Below are 18,948 nucleotides of genomic sequence, written 5' to 3' on the forward strand. Positions count from 1 at the left end.
GCTAAATTTATGATTATTTTTAACTTTTTGAAAAATCGTTATTGAACACAAAATCTAAAAGTTAAAAAAAATGAGTCTTTATTTTGATTTTTTAAATAAGCTGACAAAATTCGGGAAGTTTTAAACAATATCAGGACATCCCGGCAAGATTTGACTTATCTGGAATCTTTACTGGATTTATGGGCAAGCCTGAATATATCCAGAAAATCTGGAATAAACTATAATAAAATTATAAAGCGATACTTGTCAGCATTCTCCTGTTCGATCTGCAGTGAAAGAGACGCGGACACACCTTAGATGTATCGCAAATACAGCATTACTTTTGAATATTTTATAAACTATCCAAAATCATTTGAAAAATTTTACAAGTCCGTAGTAGATATTCGGCCGAATATTTAGTTCAACTTTTCGGTGAGCCGAATATTCGGCTTAACGGTTTTTTGGCGGTTTTCGGCGCAGAATATTCGGCCGACATCTCTACTTTTTACCGATAAGGACGATAAAATAATGAATAGATAATCTTCGAATATTCTTATGGAACATGTTTCTCTGATGTTGATTGAATACGCACAGGTTCTCGATGTAGAATGTGTTTAAGTATTTGTAATTAGTTGACAGCGTTGTACCGACATCGATGATTAATGACTCTCGTTGAAAAAAATCTGAGAAAAGTTACAGCAATAAACTAATCAAGAAGTTTTGGGATTTGTAAAATCTTATCAATGAAAGGAAACTCGAAGTACAAGAAACCCGTTTTGAAGTCACGATAAAATAACAAAAAAATGGTTCATGGATTTGTGATATTCAAGTAAACAGTCGCACTTTTGGTATTTTTTAAGATATTTTATTTGACCTTTCTAATAGCACAGAGCATTGTATTTTACAGCAGTTGTTTTTTTTTTGTTGATGTCATTCTGTGTAAATGTGTGTTTTTATGAACGTTTGCATTACTAGTTGCCTCTTTCTTTCTCATCAATGTTCGTCACAATAATAATAATCTTGACAGTATTATATGTACTCGATTCATGAATTTGTGTGTGTGTGTTTGTGTTTTAAAAATGTGTTTGACTGGATTCTTTTTCGTTTGATTTTTTTACTTTTTTTCTCGCAAAGTTCAATAAGTTTTTGTTCAAATAACTGATGTCACTGTTTTCTGTTTTGCTTGTGTTTTTTTTTCTTTTTCACCGCTAACCAGTTTTCAACTAACATTAAGTCCTTATAGAAACATAAAAACAGAAATTATTCGTTGCGAATAATTTGGAAACATGCGTTTGCGTGTGTCTGTTATTGTTATTTCCACTTGTTTTTTTTTCTTCCTTTTAATCCTTTAATCCATTCGCTATCGTTAAATACAATCGACCTTACCTATGTTTCTACCGGTTTATGTTTGTAGCGTTCATTCATATAAATACAGCATTATGTAGCGATAAATAGCGTGTTATGTTTCAGTGTGTGTTGTTGTTGTCGTTTGATTTCTGTTTTCATAAATGTTCAATGTTGCTTCACTCGGTAGAATGGGTCTAAGCTGTTTGAAACAATTTATTTAAAAAAATAAATAAGTCGACAATCTCTCGGGCCTTACAATTTGGTTCACATTTAAATGCGTGAAGTGAAATACATAAGTGGTTTGTGCTTACCTTCAATTGTATATATTGTATGTATGTATATGTTTTATTATGCTTACGTTTGTGCTTAACACATACTACTGCTAGCTTTGTACAGGGAAGATATTTTCGATAAGGTAAAAAAAATATTTTTTTAATACTTATATAGAAAAAAGAACATTATATCACTGATTTTGTTTCTCGTTTGTTTTTCATTTACCTAAATTAGCAACAAATAAATAGAAGACAAAGCAATCAAACCAAACCGTCTGGTTTTTAATCTTTTTTTTACACTTGTTTGTGTCACTGTTGGTTTATTTTTTCAGTGTTTTCTAAGAGTGACAACAAACGAAAACGAGACTCTTGATTTTTTATTTTCGATAACTTTGCTTTTATCAAAGGTTTCAGTTTAAATATGTTGTTTCTGTTTATACCATAGTAATATTAGACTAATTTTTTTGTTAATTTTTCGTGTTTATTCATTTATATCAAATACACAGTACGGGCTCGTATCGAAAAGAGTTTTTTTGCTTGCCATTTTTTGCTCTCATTTTAGTGCGGACAAATTGCCTTTCTAGAAATACTTTTTTTTCTCGTCTTACAATATATGTTTGTAGATTGATAAAAACCTATATGGCTGATTGGGTTTTTTTTAAACATACTTTCAAGTGTTTGTATTCTTCTCTTTGAATCGATCTGTACATTTTACCTTTCCTCCAATCCTACCTCTCGGGACCGGGATTTTTCATATAACTTTAGCATGAAATTGTTTGTGAGTGTGTGGATAAATAAATGCTTCAAATAGAAATAGAAGGGAAACCAAAGATTCTGTTTTCTCTTTCTGATATTTAAATTCTTGAAAAATTACTGAGATCGAAAGGGTGAAAATGTATGCTTTTGATGTTCGTGTACATTTCTCTTTGTAATGGATACTAATGTTACTTCTCAAACTGTACATATAACTCTTGAACTCTGAAAAAAATATTTGTTAAGGAGATGGTTTTCAATTTTGCAATTGTAGTGTAATCTGTATTGGTTTTTCTCTGTAGTTTTTTTTTCATTTTCTCTTGTTATTGTTTTAGTAGAATAATTGCACATACATTTCTGATCTAGTTTGTGTGTGTGACATTCGAATTACTGTATCGTGTGTTGCTGTTCAGAATATTTATAGATTTTTCTATGCTGGTTGTCATTTTATACGAGGACCACTGCCGAAAAAAGAGGAGGAAAATGTACTTACAAATTTGCAACAACAGTAGGCGACGAATAGTGATGTTGATGGTGGTGATAATAGGGTGATTGTGACAATTCTAGCGGCATCTGACGCTGTCGAGAGAAGAACGCCGATGCCGATGACAAGTGTTCTGTCACGTGTCCAAATTGTCGTGACTAAGTAGCACTACTGTAGAGCACCGAATTTTTGTAGTAATTCGAGCGATCCTGAAGAGGTCCCTTCACATCTCCCTCGGCTGCCTGTTGCCGAACTTTTCGCTCCAGCTCCAGCTCGTGAGCAAGGGATTCTGCAAATGAGAAAAAAAAATTGAGAATTTAGTTTCGATTGATAAAATTAATTAAAAATAGAATAATTAATTCATCAAAGCAATTAACCACTGCGTCGCCAAACGTTCTTTGATGAAGTTTCCAAAAACGAGAGATAAACACGGAAAAAGTAATAAAATTAACAACCCCTCCAAGACACAACGAAAAGCGAAACATAACAAGACAAAGTTCACCCACGTGACTTCCGCACTTTGGTTTAATTTCTCAATTGTCTTAAACTTCCTCCCTCCTTCGAAAAAAAAGAAAAAAATCTTCCGCTTCCGACGATTAAGTTAACCCAAGCGGTCCCAAAAACAAACCGTAAGGAGCTCTCCGTGCGAATATTTTTATAAAGCAGGCTGTGTCCCCGCTGTCATTTTGCCGGGAACCATTTGTTGATACATTTTGCTTTTCCGGACACAAATCAGTCCCCGGTGAGCTGTTACGGTGCGTACGAATCTTGATTTTTTTGGTGTGTTTTCGGTCTTTGGAACCATCAATGACAGACAGTTGACTGTGATAAAATCATGTCACCACCAAGCGCCGGCCGGTGTTCACTTGTTTTTTTTTCTCTTCCGTTCGTTGGAATCGCGCGACATTTTTACACACCGAAATACACCTTACTCCAGAAATGAATATTTAAATCAGATTACCATCAAGAGGGCGCTTGCTTTTCATGCTTCTGTCATTTCGGGTTGCTGCGTTTTGTTGGTTTAATGCCTTTTTTTTCGCCTTCTACATTTTTCATCGGGAGGGAGTCAAAATTTCAACATGTTTGATCCAGCAGCATTTGCAGCGCTTGCTACGATGATAATAATCCGAGAGCAGCGAGTAGAAAATTTGATTTTTATAATTTTGCCAGGAGCAAATTTTTTTCCCACTTCTTTCAACTACAGTGGAATTATTTGTTGATCTCTTGATCCCAACTCTATCGAATTTGACGATGCTTTTTTTCTCATCTTTCTTTTATTTCTATCGTTGTAGAAAAGTTTCTTGAAAGTACCAATTCTTGCAGGTGTCATTTGCATTCGTTTGCGTTGTTTGCCCGGAGGGTTTTAAGGGTTAAAAGATTTTTTTATATTCTTCTCAAATTTTACTTGCGAGTGGAAAATCCTTTTTCTCGGTTGTAACACTGATTTAATGAGTTTAAGGATTAAACCCTTTCCAGAGGAAATTCAATTCTGAAACAGAATTTTAAATTGGAAAATTTAATTTTAGGTCACTTAATTTATCGGCCTTTTCGGTGAAAAGTGGTGTGTAAAATCGAAACTAAAATCATAAAAAAAATTCCAACGATTCAATTATTTCACGAATCTGCTCAGAAGATTTGATTCCAAATTTAAAATATTTCCCAATTGGTTAAAAATTTTGAATTTTTTAAATGGAAAGGCGCATAACAGTTGGTGTTGCAGATTTTCGCGGATTTGCAGATATTTTTCTTTCTCTCGTCTTGGTTGAATAACTTTCCCATTGCCCTGAGGGAGGACGCCTTAGAATTACCTTCCTTCAAATGTTTTTGTTCCTACCGAACTGAGGAAGAATAAAGAATTATCCGATCTATGTTTTTTTTTCTCCCGAAACGAAGACGTCGACGTAACAATGATAACTGAAGGCAGTGGCAAAAAAAACGCGCACAAAAATGGATAAATTGGATTATGTTTATGAAAAAACATTTAATACAAATATTAGGAGGCACAAGTTGAATAAAATACTTCCCAGAACCCGTCGCGAATACCCAAAAGGGAGAAAACCAGGTAAGTCTTTGTGGGTGGGTTAAGAAAAATTTCGGTATCGGTTTACATTTCGTTACTTTTCTCGCCACCCGTCGTGGTCGTTGGGGAGTTTGTCGAAGAAAAGTCATTTCCCGCTTTCCTCATCGTTTAATATATATTTTAATTTTGCGCCGCCAGAATGAGGGAACTCCATAGTCGGTAATGCTCTTCTTTCTTCGATTGATGCTCTGGAGGACTCAAATGTGGCGTGACGGGAAGAAAGTTTTCCCGGCAGTGTTGCCTGGATATTTGCTGATGATTTAATGCATCTTTCAGAGTCGACATAAAACTTAAACATTGTCAAAGTGGAAGATTTTTTAAACACTTCTGCTGAGGAAATAAAAGTATTGTTTCCCGAACTGACAGCAATAATTTTTGATTTTTTTTAAGTTACGAAAAAATGGCACCCCTTTTTGTGCAAACTTCCTTCCAAAGTAGGCCGTGTTTTACGCAACTGGTGCTTGTTTGATGACTGCACCGGAGCAAGCCTAATCAAAATACACATCACAGCACAGCAGTGGTCTGTGGCAGTCGGAAAAACTGCCAGTTTTCAACAAGGAAGGGGGAAAAAGAAATTACCCCAGAGAAAGCAATGGAAATAAAATGGATTGATGTAAAATTGCAAAATGATTATGAAAATGGATCTAACTTCGTTAGCCGTTACGTTTGACATCATTATTGTCATCATTTGAGTTGTTGTTTTTCCTTTTTCTGGGGACTTGGCTTTTCTCCGCTTATCCGCGATTCCCCGTTTTATCTACCATCATCTGCTGAATGTCCTTTTGTGTCGTCGGAAAATGGCAATAAAACTTTCTCCCGGGAAAGATTGCACCCTCGTTCCTGTTTTTAGAATGAGGAGAAAAAAATCGCGTATATTAAGTGCAAAGCCAGAAAGCAATAGCAAGGTTCGGCGGTTTTCAATTGCGCTGATAACGCGATTTTCTGCCAGCGAAACACTTGACAAAAGTTTAGATCCGTCTGTTCGGATTCACAAATGTGCCATTGCTGTTACATGGGACAAATTTGCATATTTTTTCTTTGTTGTGAATGCCTTTTTCTCCGGTTTCCATTTGCAAGGGGATAACAGAATGCGGAAAATTAGGTTCTGGTGCTCTTTTGCCTCTATTATTACGATCCGGGAAGGAAGACAACAATAATGTCTTTTTGATATAACCGTGGAAAAATTGTACTCAAAACTGTCAACCAGAACGAATGAAATTATGAAAAAAGTGTATCAAATAACGCAGTCCAAAAGGCCATCGAATTATTGCGAAGACATCGAAATTTGTTTGGCGACTGTTAAAAAATTTTTTCCTTTCTTGAAACCTACCTGAATAGTTCTGCCAGAAGGCTCCGGTGGCCATGATGTCCAGGCCGGGATAGTTCCAGGGTTTGCCCTCGGGGATCTGGGCTTGCGGGGGCGAAACTTCCTGACTGGCGCCTCGCGAGGACCGCACCGGGCTACCCTCCTTGGAGTATCGCTCAACAGAGGAGCCACGTCCTCCACGTTCGCGATCGCGTTCCTGATCCCGCTGCGATCGTATCTGATCCCGGTCCATCTCCCGTTCCGAGCGCATGCGATCCGAATCGGTTCCTCGTTCGTTGCGATCGCGTGAATCTGAGCCGGTCATCTTGTCCCGCAGTTTGCCTTCACTGCCTCCACCGTTGCCACCGGACATCGATCCGGAGCGATCTTTTTCACGCTCCTTAATGCGTTCGCGTTCTGCCTCGCGCTCCCGTTCGCGTTCCTTTTCGCGTTGTTCGTCGTTGCTGATGTTTTCTGTGGGTAAAAATAAGAAGAAAAGTATAAAGATACTGTTGATATCTTTCATTTGAGATTCTGAGTTTGAGGACAAATTTAGTTTTATACATTGATTTGAATTTAGAAATCAGTATAAAAAAAATTTAATTTTAACTTCAAGTTAGAATTTCAGATCCATCCATTTTCGATTTATTTCTAGAAATAAGAAAAACGAATGATGTGAGTAAGTATCTAATGACAATTTCGATTTTATCACTATCCGTTCTTATCACTACTTGCCAAATTCACGCTCGATTTTATCACGGTTTTGTTTCATTTTTATCACACTTTTCTAGAAAAAAAAAGAAGTTGCTCTGTTTGAAAAATCCTCTAGCGTCTTTGAATGTGTTCAAGAGTTTAAAGGGAAGTGAAAGTGGAAATTCCTCTATCGATGTGGCTTGGATCATGTGACAATAACTTTCAAAATTTCTTGAATTAAATTGGTTTTTTTTAATTAGAATGATTTTCAACAACTCTCCCCTAAAGTCTGCTTCATTTAATATTGGAACACAAACAATTGCGTGTAGTTCAGTCATTTATTAACGAATTCATTATTTGTTTTTCATACAAATGTAGCATTTTCTTTACTCTTTCATAAAAAAAAATTAAAAAAAATATTCATTGCTGTTTCGAAGAAATTCTCGTACTTTTCTCGTAATACGGCACATTAGGCGGCGCACACCCTTTTCGTCCACCGTTTTGGCGATTTGATTCCACCAGTTCTTCATTTGAGTCATTTTCCTAACAAGTTTTCCCTTTGCCTTAAGCCTCCGCTTCGTGATTGCCCAGTATTTCTCTATCGGCCGGAACTGGGGGCAGTTTGGGGGGTTGAGGTCCTTCGGTATTACGCTGACCCCGTTCGTTGCGTACCATTCCATAACCGTTTTGCTGTAATGGCAGCTTGCGAGGTCCGGCCAAAACATTACTGGACGGTCGTGGGCACGAATAAACGGCAGAATCCGTTTCTGTAGGCACTCTTTTTTGTAGACTTCTGATGTCATTGTCTTGTCAGTGAGAAAGACTTTGGTTTTCTGTCCACAACTGCATATCCCCTGCCAAATCATGTTCTTGCGGGCGAATTTATCCGCAAACACAAACTTAAATTTTGCAGGTCCATCCCTCCGAGCCGTCGCCAAATAAAATTTTTGACCTGGGATTTGCCCAAAGTCCGCCTTCACGTAGGTCTCATCGTCCATCAGAATACATCCGTCGAACTTGGTCAGCACTTGGTCGTACAGCTTTCGAGCACGGATTCTGGCCACATTGTTCTGCTTCAGCGTCCGATTTGGCTGTTTGCTGGCTCGGAATGACCTTATTCCTTCCCGGAGACGAATTCGTCGCACCGTACTGTGAGCGGCCTGGAACTTATTGGCCAAATCGCGGTCTGAAAGATTGGGATTCCTCTTGACGGCCTTGATGACTTTCCCACGCAGTTTCCGGTCGACAGTTCCACTCCGACGCTTCGAATGCGGCTTCCGAGCCGTCGTCAGTGTTTGCTTGTACTGCTTGATAACACGCCATACGGTATTTCTGGGCATTTTAAGCTGTTTAGCTAGCTTCGATGCCGACAACAATGGATTTTCAAGAAAACTGTGCACAATTTGATCTCTCCGTTCGGCTTCCATGGCTGTTGTTTACAAAATGCTATCGTTTGGTGTTATGACATAAATACATGGTGAAAGGTAATGAATTTCCCGACACGTGGGTGAAAAAAGTTTCCAAATCCGTCCACTAGGAGCGCCACAATGAGCAAAAGAATTTGTTCCAATATTAAATGAAGCAGACTTGAATAGATTGTGCGATGACCTCTGCTGAGCAGCTCAATTTGCTGCCAACTCAACCGAACAGCAAACCGCGCATTCACGCCAAGCAACTCGAATTCCTGAGTCCTGATTTACTATCGAAACGTACGTGGAATCCGCACAAAAACAAACCATCTTCTTCTCGCTCTACAACGATGCGACTATGACATAGTTGCTTTGACCGAAACCTGGCTTCACCCCAAAATCAACAATGCCGAATTTGCCTCCAACTATACTGTATTTAGATGCGACCGTAATCCTGAAACCAGCAGCCTGAGCCGTGGTGGTGGAGTCCTCATAGCTGTGAAGCATGAAATTGTCTGCAAATCCGTCCACCTAGTCAACTGCAACAGACTGGAACAAGTCGTCGTCCGTATCGTACTTGGTCGTCAGGTGCTATTTGTGTGTAGTGTATCTGCGTCCCAATAGTGATCCTGTCCTCTACGATCTACACGCCAACAAATACTCGATAAAGCCTCAAGTGTATTGGGACTACAATCTACCGTCCTCATATAGACCTTTGATGAAGATGTAGACGCTCTCATCCCGAACAACGCATCAACAGACTCCGAATGCGTTCTAGCTGAAAAAATTATCGGTTCTGGATTAATGCAATTGAACTACAACTGTAACGCTAATGGCAAACTACTTGATCTCGCTTTCGTCAGTGACATATGTCACTCGACGTCTTTAATCCACCATCAGTTCTTCTAAGAATTGACTCGCACCATACACCGTTTTTTTTTTTAATTTGACAATGGCTATGCATTCAGCTCATCGGAATGTGTTGAATTACAACAATATGACTTCCGTCATTGTAACTTCGATGCTTTAACCACTGCTCCAGAAACAATAGACTGGACGACACTTCAAATTTGTTCGGATATCAACGATTCTACGACAGTATATATGCTACCTTGGACGTGATGGTTGCCAGAAGAACGTTAAACCGAACTCAACGGACAGGAAGCAGTGGTGGAATGCGAATCTCAGACTTCTACGTAACCGCCTACGGAAAGCACGTAAACGTTTCTTCCATACGAAATCTAGCGTGCACAAATCCAACCTTTTGGACGTGAAAAAGGAGTACGAGCATGCCCAGGAATTCCAATTTTTGTGAGTATAGAAGTCGCACTCAAAACGAATTAAAATCCAATCCCGAGGCCGAAAAAAATCGAGTAGGATCTCAGGTGATATCGCTTACTCTGGCAGAACTGCGCAATCATTCGAGGATTGTGCTTATCTGTTCGCCGACTTTTTCCAATCAGTCTTCCAAAATGAAAACGAATTACCCTCGGATCTACCTTTGCATTTTTACCACCATATAACGTAAATATTCCTAGTCTTAGACTATCTGTCACTGAAGTCTATGATGTATTGATCGCAGTGAACGCTTCAAAAGACCTGAACCTGACAATCTGCCCCCGTTGTTTGTAAAAAACTGCGCAGCCGCCATAGCGATTCCTATCACAAAATTTTTTAACTTGTCTCTGTCCTCTGGAATGTTCCCACAAGTGTGGAAAACGGCGTCGATTACGCCGGTTTATAAGAACGGAAGCACTCATAGTGTCGAAAATTATCGTCCTATTTCTATTCTTAACTGTTTGGCGAAAGTGTTCGAGACCTTAGTATACGATGCTGTTTACCCGTCCGTGAAACAATTAATTAGTGACGCCCAGCACGGTTTCATGAAAAAACGATCAACTACCTCGAACCTGATGACATTTACTAATTTTTTGATGCCAAAAATCGAGAAACGTCAGCAGGTAGATGTTGTATACACAGATTTCTCTAAAGCCTTTCATCGAGTGCCTAACAGATTACTAATAGAGAAACTCCGACGCTTGGGGCTACCTGAATGGATTACAACTTGGTTTGCGTCGTACTTGAACTCCCGCACAGCATATGTCAGAGTGAACTCCTACTGCTCTTCGAATTTTAAAATACCGTCTGGCGTACCACAAGGTAGTCATCTTGGACCGTTACTATTCATTCTTTTCGTGAACGATTTGTGCGATCGAAAGACTTCATATAAGCTATTCTACGCAGATGATTTGAAGCTTTTTCGGTCAACTACGTCACCGCTAGACTATATTTTACTACAGAATGATCTGAACGCTGTTACGAGATGGTGCATGACAAACGGTATGCTGGTGAATGTTGAAAAAGGTGTTCAACGAGCCTTTATCCGCTTCGCTCTTCGGAAACTTAGGTGGAATCCTGAAATCGCTACTCCATACGAACATCGCTGCAACCTTATACATTTGGATACGCTTGCCCGGAGACGAAAATTTTTACAGTTTTTATTCACATATGACATATTGAGCGGGAACATCGACAATAGCCAACTCCTACAAAATGTTAGTTTGTCCGCCCCTACACGGTCACTCTGACATCAGCAGTTCCTCTAGATTTCCGGTCATCGGACTACTTATTGTTTATATAACCCTCTGGACACGTGCAACCGCTACTTCAATCAATGTGCTAGCATCTTCGATTTTGGAATCTCAAAACATCTCTGTGCGAAATATTTGTTCTCGAAGACAATAAATAAATAAATAAACTGGACCATACTATGTAAATAAAATAAAATAAAAATAATAAACTGGACCATAATAGGAGCTAGTCGATAAGGCAGTTCCAAGTCGTGTTAAAAAAGCATCGGCGAGTAGAAAATAGAAGAAGAAGAAGAAGAAAAAGAAGAAGAAGAAGAAGGAGGAGGAGGAGAACGAGGTGGAGAAGGAACACGGATAACCCGTTCGGCGAGGATAAAATTGTAAGTATTTCTTGTAAAGTGTTTATTGATCACAAATTGTGCAACGAGCCAACACATCGTGACAAAAAAATGCATTTTTTTAGATGAGAGAAATTTTATTTTTTATTTTACTTATATTTTTTTAATAGAAATTTTTTTCATCCGTGTGTGCAACATGGATTTACCATTCTTTTTCAGTTTGTTTTAGTTGCGACAGATGCTGTTCTTGTATGGCCAGCCCGAGTTCCCCGACCCCAGGACTCCCCCTTGATGATGTAGTAAGTGAGCACAATTGGCCAATGTCGGAGAAAATTCGATCGTCCTTGCTAATCCATACGGTATTCAGCAGCTGGGACGAAAGATGCTGTCTCAACTAAATATGAAGCAGGATGCTGAACCAGCACATCGATTGGTCCGGGGAATTTAGTCTATCAGGTGAGTGAAGCTGTTTTTCTAATCAATCTACTGTTCATTAAAAGCAAACCGAACTGAGTTGAAAAGCTTTTATGAACTGTTTCCCTTTTTTTCAATTCTTATTGGAAGGTTATCATTCTCCATTTCCCGGATCGATGGCCTCAAAAGAACTGTCAAAACATCTCAAATTGGTATGGCAAAAAAATAACGAGATTCAGCAGTAATTTTTGAATTTCTCAAACTCTGAGGTCTTCAAAGCTTCGTTTTTTATTCAAAACTCTTCCATGATGAATCAAAGCAATCGAAAAATTCCCTCTAATTCAACCACGGTATAAGAATAGTTCAGATAACGGGTTTTCGATAGCAACTTACTACCTTCTTCAGTGAAAGTTTTCGATTGATTCAGTTGAACGTTCACTGTAGAAGATGGTAAGTTGTTATCGAAATACCGGTATCTGCACTATTCTTATACCTTGATTGAATTAAAGGGAATCTTTCGATTGCTTTGATTCAGTAGAATTATTCAACCAAGTAGGCAGACAACACGTAATAGAATCATCCATGATTTCTTGCAGAATTTTAGAATTTTAGGTAACGTTTAGGGGTAGGAAAGTCGGAAAAGACGGACACCCTAAGCTAGAATCGCAAAAGAGAAACAGTTAGGGGAACATGCCCTATTATCAGGGTGGCCAGCGAGTTTCAAATTTTCAAATTCCCGGTTTTTTCCCGGTTTTTCGATCGAGATTTTATGATTTTCCCAGTTTTGAAATACATGAATGTGATAATCAGGGTTCTTTTTAAAACCAAAATAAGCCTTTTTCAATTTTAAAAGTTAGAATTTTCTGATAACGATGATGTTTGTTGGGATTTTTTTCAGAAAATAGTTTAAACAAAGGATGAAGAAAATAATTGAAGCCTTTAGAATCACAGGGATGAGGTGCCAAAATCACCAATTTGATGTTAAGTATAAATACCAATCGATTCTTCATATCTCGATTTACTAATTTAGTCAACACTTTTCGATTTAATTAAAACGATGATGTTCCAATTAAAAATTACTTTATCGCACACAGAATTTGACTATTGAGCTCTGGTTTCTGACTATGAAATTTGATATATAATCATCAACGATGAATCTCGTTTGAATTACGAACCTATATATCAAATTAAACAACTTTAAGTGTGGATTCATGATTCAAATTTAAACTGATTAGTACAGATTAATATTCTTATTAATCTTTTTCTCTGCAATTTTGAGAACAGAATCCGCTAAATTCCTCCTATCATTCTAAAATTTTTATTTTATTCTCGTCTTAAATGCTGAGTGAGCTTGAGCTCGAGTTCTAAGAGCTTGACTTTGGAAACTCTGAGTCTGAATTTGCCATCCAACCAAAAAATTTGAATATCGTAAATCAAATTTCGAATATAAAGTTCTAACACAAATTTAGAATAATTATTCTAAGGTTTGAATCTGCTTTCAAATTCGCTTTTGTGTGTGTGATAATATCCTAATGTGATTAATAGTTCATAAATTTTACGATCTCTATTTTTTTGTAATTTTAATCAATAAAGAATGCGATTACCAGTAAAAGCGCAAAATGTTAAATAGAATCACACAAACATTTTGTATCCCTTTCTACCTTTTGCGTATTTTGTCAAAGAACCATGTAACATGGTGGTCACTTATTTCGAACGTTTCTGTTTTCTCGGATTTTCCGCATAATCTTATGAATTCCTGACTCTCAAAGGTTAAAAATTGAATTTATCTGTGAAAAACAAATTTTTAGAACATATGAGAGATACGTTCTTCGCGCTTTTGACGCTTGTCAAAAATTTGTGAATAACAAAAATAAGTAAATTAGCAAAAAAAATATTTGGGAATCCGAACACTTCAGAGCACTAAAAGGTATGTGCTGACCTGAAAATTGTTGATTTTTCAAGAAATTATCGACTTGTGTCTACATTTTCTTCATGGAATTTGGATCTTAATTTTATATCGCTTTTGAGAAAAAAAAATTATAGTATGAATTTACTTTAGAATTCAATTGGTTTATATAAGAAATAAATGATCCATGAAGATTTTTCCCGGTTTTGATTTAAAATTCCCGGTTTTTTCCCGGTTTTCCCGGTCCCATTTTCAATTCCCGGTTTTTCCCGGTTTTCCCGGTTCGCTGGCCACCCTGTATTATGCGCCACCTAAGCGAATCGCTGATTTTCTATGTATTCCACGTACAAATTGTGTTAAAAATGGGTGTAATCGTTGAAGAAAAGTGTTTTCTACAAATGCCTATGATTTTTTATTACTCAAATTGCTGTAGTTGCTTCAAAAACTTGATTTTTAAAAACCATATCCAAAGCCACAGAACAAAACTGTGTTGCAAATATGCGCCGCTGTGTATTCAATACGCGCCTAGCAGCCGAACGCACCCGAAAGTAGCCGAAGACCGAAAACACACCAATACTAACAGACACTTTGTCTGAAAAGAAAATCAAAATGGACTTACAAAATTTAAAAAAAAAAATGAAATGTAGATTTCTTGGGCTGAATTAACGCTCAAAATATGGTTTTAGACTATTTGTTCATTTTCATTGAAAATTGGCTATTTTGAAAAATTTATGCTATTTTCAGCCTACTACGATTGGCGCGTTATAACGAGCGCATGGGCCGTGATAGAACATAGGGGAGGAGCGGGCTATATGCGCCTATTAAGCAGAACACTGATTTAATCAAATATCACATCGAATATGTGTACAAAAACTATATACACGTGTGCAGGCATCTGTTTTCTATACATTGGAGTAATTTTTATGTTAAAATTTTCTTCTGTTTCCAAGAAAATGATTTTATTCTAAGTGTTGTCTAAAATGCCGAACCTCAAATCGTGCGGGCTAAATGCGCCTATTTTTGTTTTGAACAAAATTTCTGTTTTTTGGGCAATATTTCGGTATAATTTCATTGAAACTGCTAGAAAGTAATAATTTCCGTACGACAAAGCTGAAGTTATGAAAATCTATGTATATTATAATTTAATGGAGTAAAACAAAAGTTAGGGTTACCATACTATGGAGGCAGTTCATCCATGAGAAAAACTTTATCAAATCTGTTTTTAGATCTTCAATTATCTCTTAAGATGTTATTCAGAGCATAGATTTGAAGGTTCAATGATAAAAATCATTTATTTATTCTATTTAACCTGTTATTTTAGGATGGAGGCATTTTACAAACATTATGGGGGCATACAAAAACACTCTATTATTCCACTATATAAACATTATTAAACCTCCACAAAAGCTGAAATATGTTTGATTTCTAAAGTTCATTTGAGTAAGAAAGAAAAACCATCCTTGTTTTGGTTTTAAGCTTCTTTAAGAATAATTTTTAAAAGTCGAAATATTACATCAAAATGTATCAAAACTTTGTACGATTTTTCAAATTTTTTTGAGTTTGTAAATTCATAAAAAATTTTCATGCCTTATGTTCTAAGCGTATCACCCTCAAAATGCATTGGTCAGACAAGCTGTCTAGTCAGCCATTTTATCATACAGCCGTAGGGTCATTTAACCCGATAGGCCCATTTAGGAAACCTTTCCCCTACCCATAAAAAGCATACCTTAGCGAGTTCAGTATGATTTTATAGCATAAAATCAAAGTTTAGATTCTCTTCTATCGATGTGTCAGAAAATATTGTCTTATTCGTTTTTCTCTACTTGGTGACACCTTATTGAAAGTGTTTTAAAATTTAGATCCAAATGAAGAAAAACCTAAATTGTGAAATTATCAAGACACAAAGGCATTTTAAGGAAAAATTCATACTTGCCATGACCAATCACAACATTTAAAACAAATTGGTAATATTTTGCAAGCTTATAATGTTTCAGATTCTTCAAAACATGGGTGGCGCGTATTAGCCACATGGGGCGTTATATGAACTTTTCCCCTACTGTCTTTTTCATCGCAGTCTTCAGTCGGATGAGTAGTTTAGGGTTTTTGCTATCACATTAGCCATTGGCATTAGTAAATTTCCTTCGAAAAGACTGTTTTTATAGCAATCTAAAACATGCTTGTAAAATACAGTTTTTAAAAATGGTCGGGTAAAAAGGACACTGCGTAGAAAAGTAAGATATTGCCGAAAAAATGCAGTACTAGTACATATTTTTATGAAACAAGCATTGGAGAATGTTTTTAAACCAAAATGGAATCAACTGGTCCGAATCCGGTAGCGGAACAGTGTGGTTTTCATAATTCCGTTTTTAAAAGGGCTCTTTTCCCCAGGGATCAACTTTTAGCAGTTTTTATGGCCTGTCTGAGATACTGAGTACTTTTTGACAGACAATTGCCCTTGCCAAGGTCTTCTGAAAGCATATGGAGGATCAAACTAATAAAAAAACTTGAAATATCTAGAGAAACTTATGTGTCCGTTTTACCAGACCTTGAAGTGTCCATCGTACCCGACCTAGCAACTTTTTTTTCAAGACTTTTGTTACTCAAGCCCGTTGACCAAAATTCGATGGTTTTCCTGCAGATGGTCAATGAGAAGCCTAATAAAGATTTCTCCGTTGAAAACGTTTGAAATTTCTGAAAATGTTGCGAGTTGTGAACTATTTTCAGAGTAGAGAAAATTACATCGAATGGTGCAGCCTGAAAGTTTTTGTTTGTATTGTTTATTATTATAAGACCTTGCTTGCTGCAAATTAACAAAGGGTCTCGAAAGTGTTAATACACCTAGGAAAACATATTCCCATCATTAGATTTTTTCCAAACTTTATAATTTCCGAAACACTGAAAGTGTCAGTTTTACCCGTGTGTCCGTCTTACCCGCGTTTCCCCAACATGAATTATTTTGAACTTTATGTTTGTATGGGAAAATTGAATATTTTGTTTCGAAAAATCAACATCATTTTTCTGCCAATTTATAGTTCAGAAATTTTCCGTTGAACAACTTTGGAGTTCAGTAAGATCAATTCTGAGGCTGGTTAAAGAATCGAATGTTTCAAATTCTTCGATGCAACGATTGGTCAATGATGACTGAAATGCATCATCGAAGGCAAGAGCAAGGAGCTATTAAATAGATAAAAGAGCGAATTAAAGCACTGTGTCTTGAGCGCTCTAAGCAATTTCTTTCTAAGTTGAAGCCGTTGATCGTCGTGTTCTCGAACGAGAAAAAGTTTTTATTCGATTGATCTCGAATACTCAGTATAATAAAATGCCGAATTTTCCCAAATCACGAATTTTTTATCCAACATTTTCTTAGTAAAGCTTGTAATTGGCTAAAGCTTACTGGACCCAGAAACATAGTTTCAATAGAAGACCTCCCAATTTCTCTGCTAACGCGCAACTTCCGCTTTTTAAGACCAATAAATCAACACGATTTCTTCCGAAGAAATCAACCGCAGTTACGCGTCGCGGTTCGTTTCGATTGTAGAGCGTAGAGTGGATGAATGAAAATACACGTCCGAAATCACGTTTCCGCGGATTTCCACTTACCGGCAATAATCCGCAACGCTTCGGTTGGCGCCCCGGCTGCCTTGATGATCTCCTCCAGCTGGGTTCGCCTTTTCCGTTCGCCATCCAGTCGATCCTTGAGCTGAATCCGCAGCCGCCGCTCCTTTTTGAATCGTTTCTGGTAAAGCCCTGAGGATAGATTTGGTAGGTAGCAAAATAGGTAAAGAAACGTTGTTGGATTAAGTAGTCAGGCTTATGCTATTTGTGAGTTTGTATTTTGCTTAAGAGAGGATTTTAATTTTTTGAATTCGCCAAGATTTCGCTGAAATCGATATCAGTGATTTATGACGCTAAATCGTTTGACGAATTTCAATCAATCATTTCTCGCAACCGGGCAATTTTGTTCCGATCAACCGACTGCAAGCTACTATCAGGAATCAGGGATTGAATCGGAATCGAAAAAGGAGGAGAGAGAAAGAACACCTTTTGCGCTCGGTGCTTTCTTCAAAGGTATCAATTTGCTAATCCAATTTAGAATGCATACATTTAAACAATAAACATAAAAAGCTGGTCCCGGAGTCTGCGGGAGAAGAAAATCCGGAGCCGGAGGAATGAAAAATAAAACTAACGAGAGATAATCATAAAGGACCATTTCTACTCTGTTCGTAGGCATTTTTATGAATACGTACCTCTCAGTCGCTTTTCGTCGGCCAACTGGCGTTCCATGGAATCTTTGACTTCACGCTCTCGGATTACGTCCATCTTCAGTTCGGCTGCTCGAAGGGGTTTTCGGTTCCGCCGGGATTGGAATCGATCGACAAGGCAAGATGCAGGAATCGAATGAAAGAGCAGTGAAACGGTTTGATTAAAATTAATTGCAATGTGCGAGTGTAGGTATATCGTTGAGGAGTAATTTTCGTATTTCTTCAATCGAGGCGAATGCAAGTTCAATAATAAGTACATGATGTTCTGAGGTGATTCGAATCGATAATCGAATGGCGATCATTGCTTGGTATCAAGTGGGGGACGTCACTGCTATACCTTCCATGGGATCGTGGATGAGTGTAATGATTGATAGTCCATGATGGCATTTCGAGTGAAGAAATGTAAAATTGTTTTACAGGAGATTTTTGCTAAAATTATAAGTCATGTTATGAACTGAATGAATTGATAATAATGCTGTTTGCCTACACACAGGTTATTAAAATTTAATTGTTGTGAAAAATGGACAATCAGTGATAGTTTCTAAACACAATCATAGCTAACTGATCCATTTGGGGAGGAAAAAAACTATGCTCTCTTGTAATTTTTTTTTTGTTTTTGATGCCAATCGTAAGGTCTAGTAATATTTCAACAGCATGGAAAATAAGGAAAATCCGGAAAATAACGAAGAAGAAATCCTAAAACAAAAATCTCTCTAACCTTGGCGTCATAAACGTTCTTTCTAAGGTTTTAGAGCGTATAATAAAATTGCAAATTGAATCTTTTTTAAGTTCCCTGAATCTTTTCGGTGATTTTCAATCAGGATTCCGATCTAAACGCAGTATAACTACAGTTTTGGCCAAAGTCCTCGATGATATTCACTGTGCCGTTGTAAAAAGCAACTGTCGATATAGAGTTTTTGAAAGCTTTTGATAGAGTTTCGCATGTTAAACTTCTTAAAAAACTGTCGCACCAATATTTGTTTTCAAGTGCGGTTTCGTTATTGGATTCCTATTTAAAGAATCGAATACAATTTGTTTCGTGTAATGAATCTTGGAAGTGTTCTGTTCCGGTTATAAGTATCAGGCTCAAGGCTCAATCCTGGGACCTATGCTT

General features: G+C 37.3%; 1 protein-coding gene across 7 annotated transcripts in view; it reads right to left on the minus strand.

The window, feature by feature from the left end:
- Positions 1–960: 960 nt before the first annotated feature.
- Positions 961–18,948, minus strand: part of LOC129742853 (dachshund homolog 2) — a 94,102-nt gene continuing 76,114 nt past the window's right edge. For all 7 annotated transcript variants that reach the window (XM_055734790.1, XM_055734791.1, XM_055734797.1 and 4 more), the window contains 4 exons: positions 17,820–17,903; positions 17,173–17,319; positions 6,246–6,695; positions 961–3,124 (listed from right to left, as the gene is read on the minus strand). In XM_055734790.1, the coding sequence (XP_055590765.1) occupies positions 2,994–3,124; positions 6,246–6,695; positions 17,173–17,319; positions 17,820–17,903 (812 nt within the window). In that variant the 3' untranslated portion in view covers positions 961–2,993. The remainder of the gene's footprint in view (positions 3,125–6,245; positions 6,696–17,172; positions 17,320–17,819; positions 17,904–18,948) is intronic.

The sequence above is a fragment of the Uranotaenia lowii genome, chromosome 2 (assembly GCF_029784155.1).
Source record: "Uranotaenia lowii strain MFRU-FL chromosome 2, ASM2978415v1, whole genome shotgun sequence".
Classification (NCBI taxonomy): domain Eukaryota; kingdom Metazoa; phylum Arthropoda; class Insecta; order Diptera; family Culicidae; genus Uranotaenia; species Uranotaenia lowii.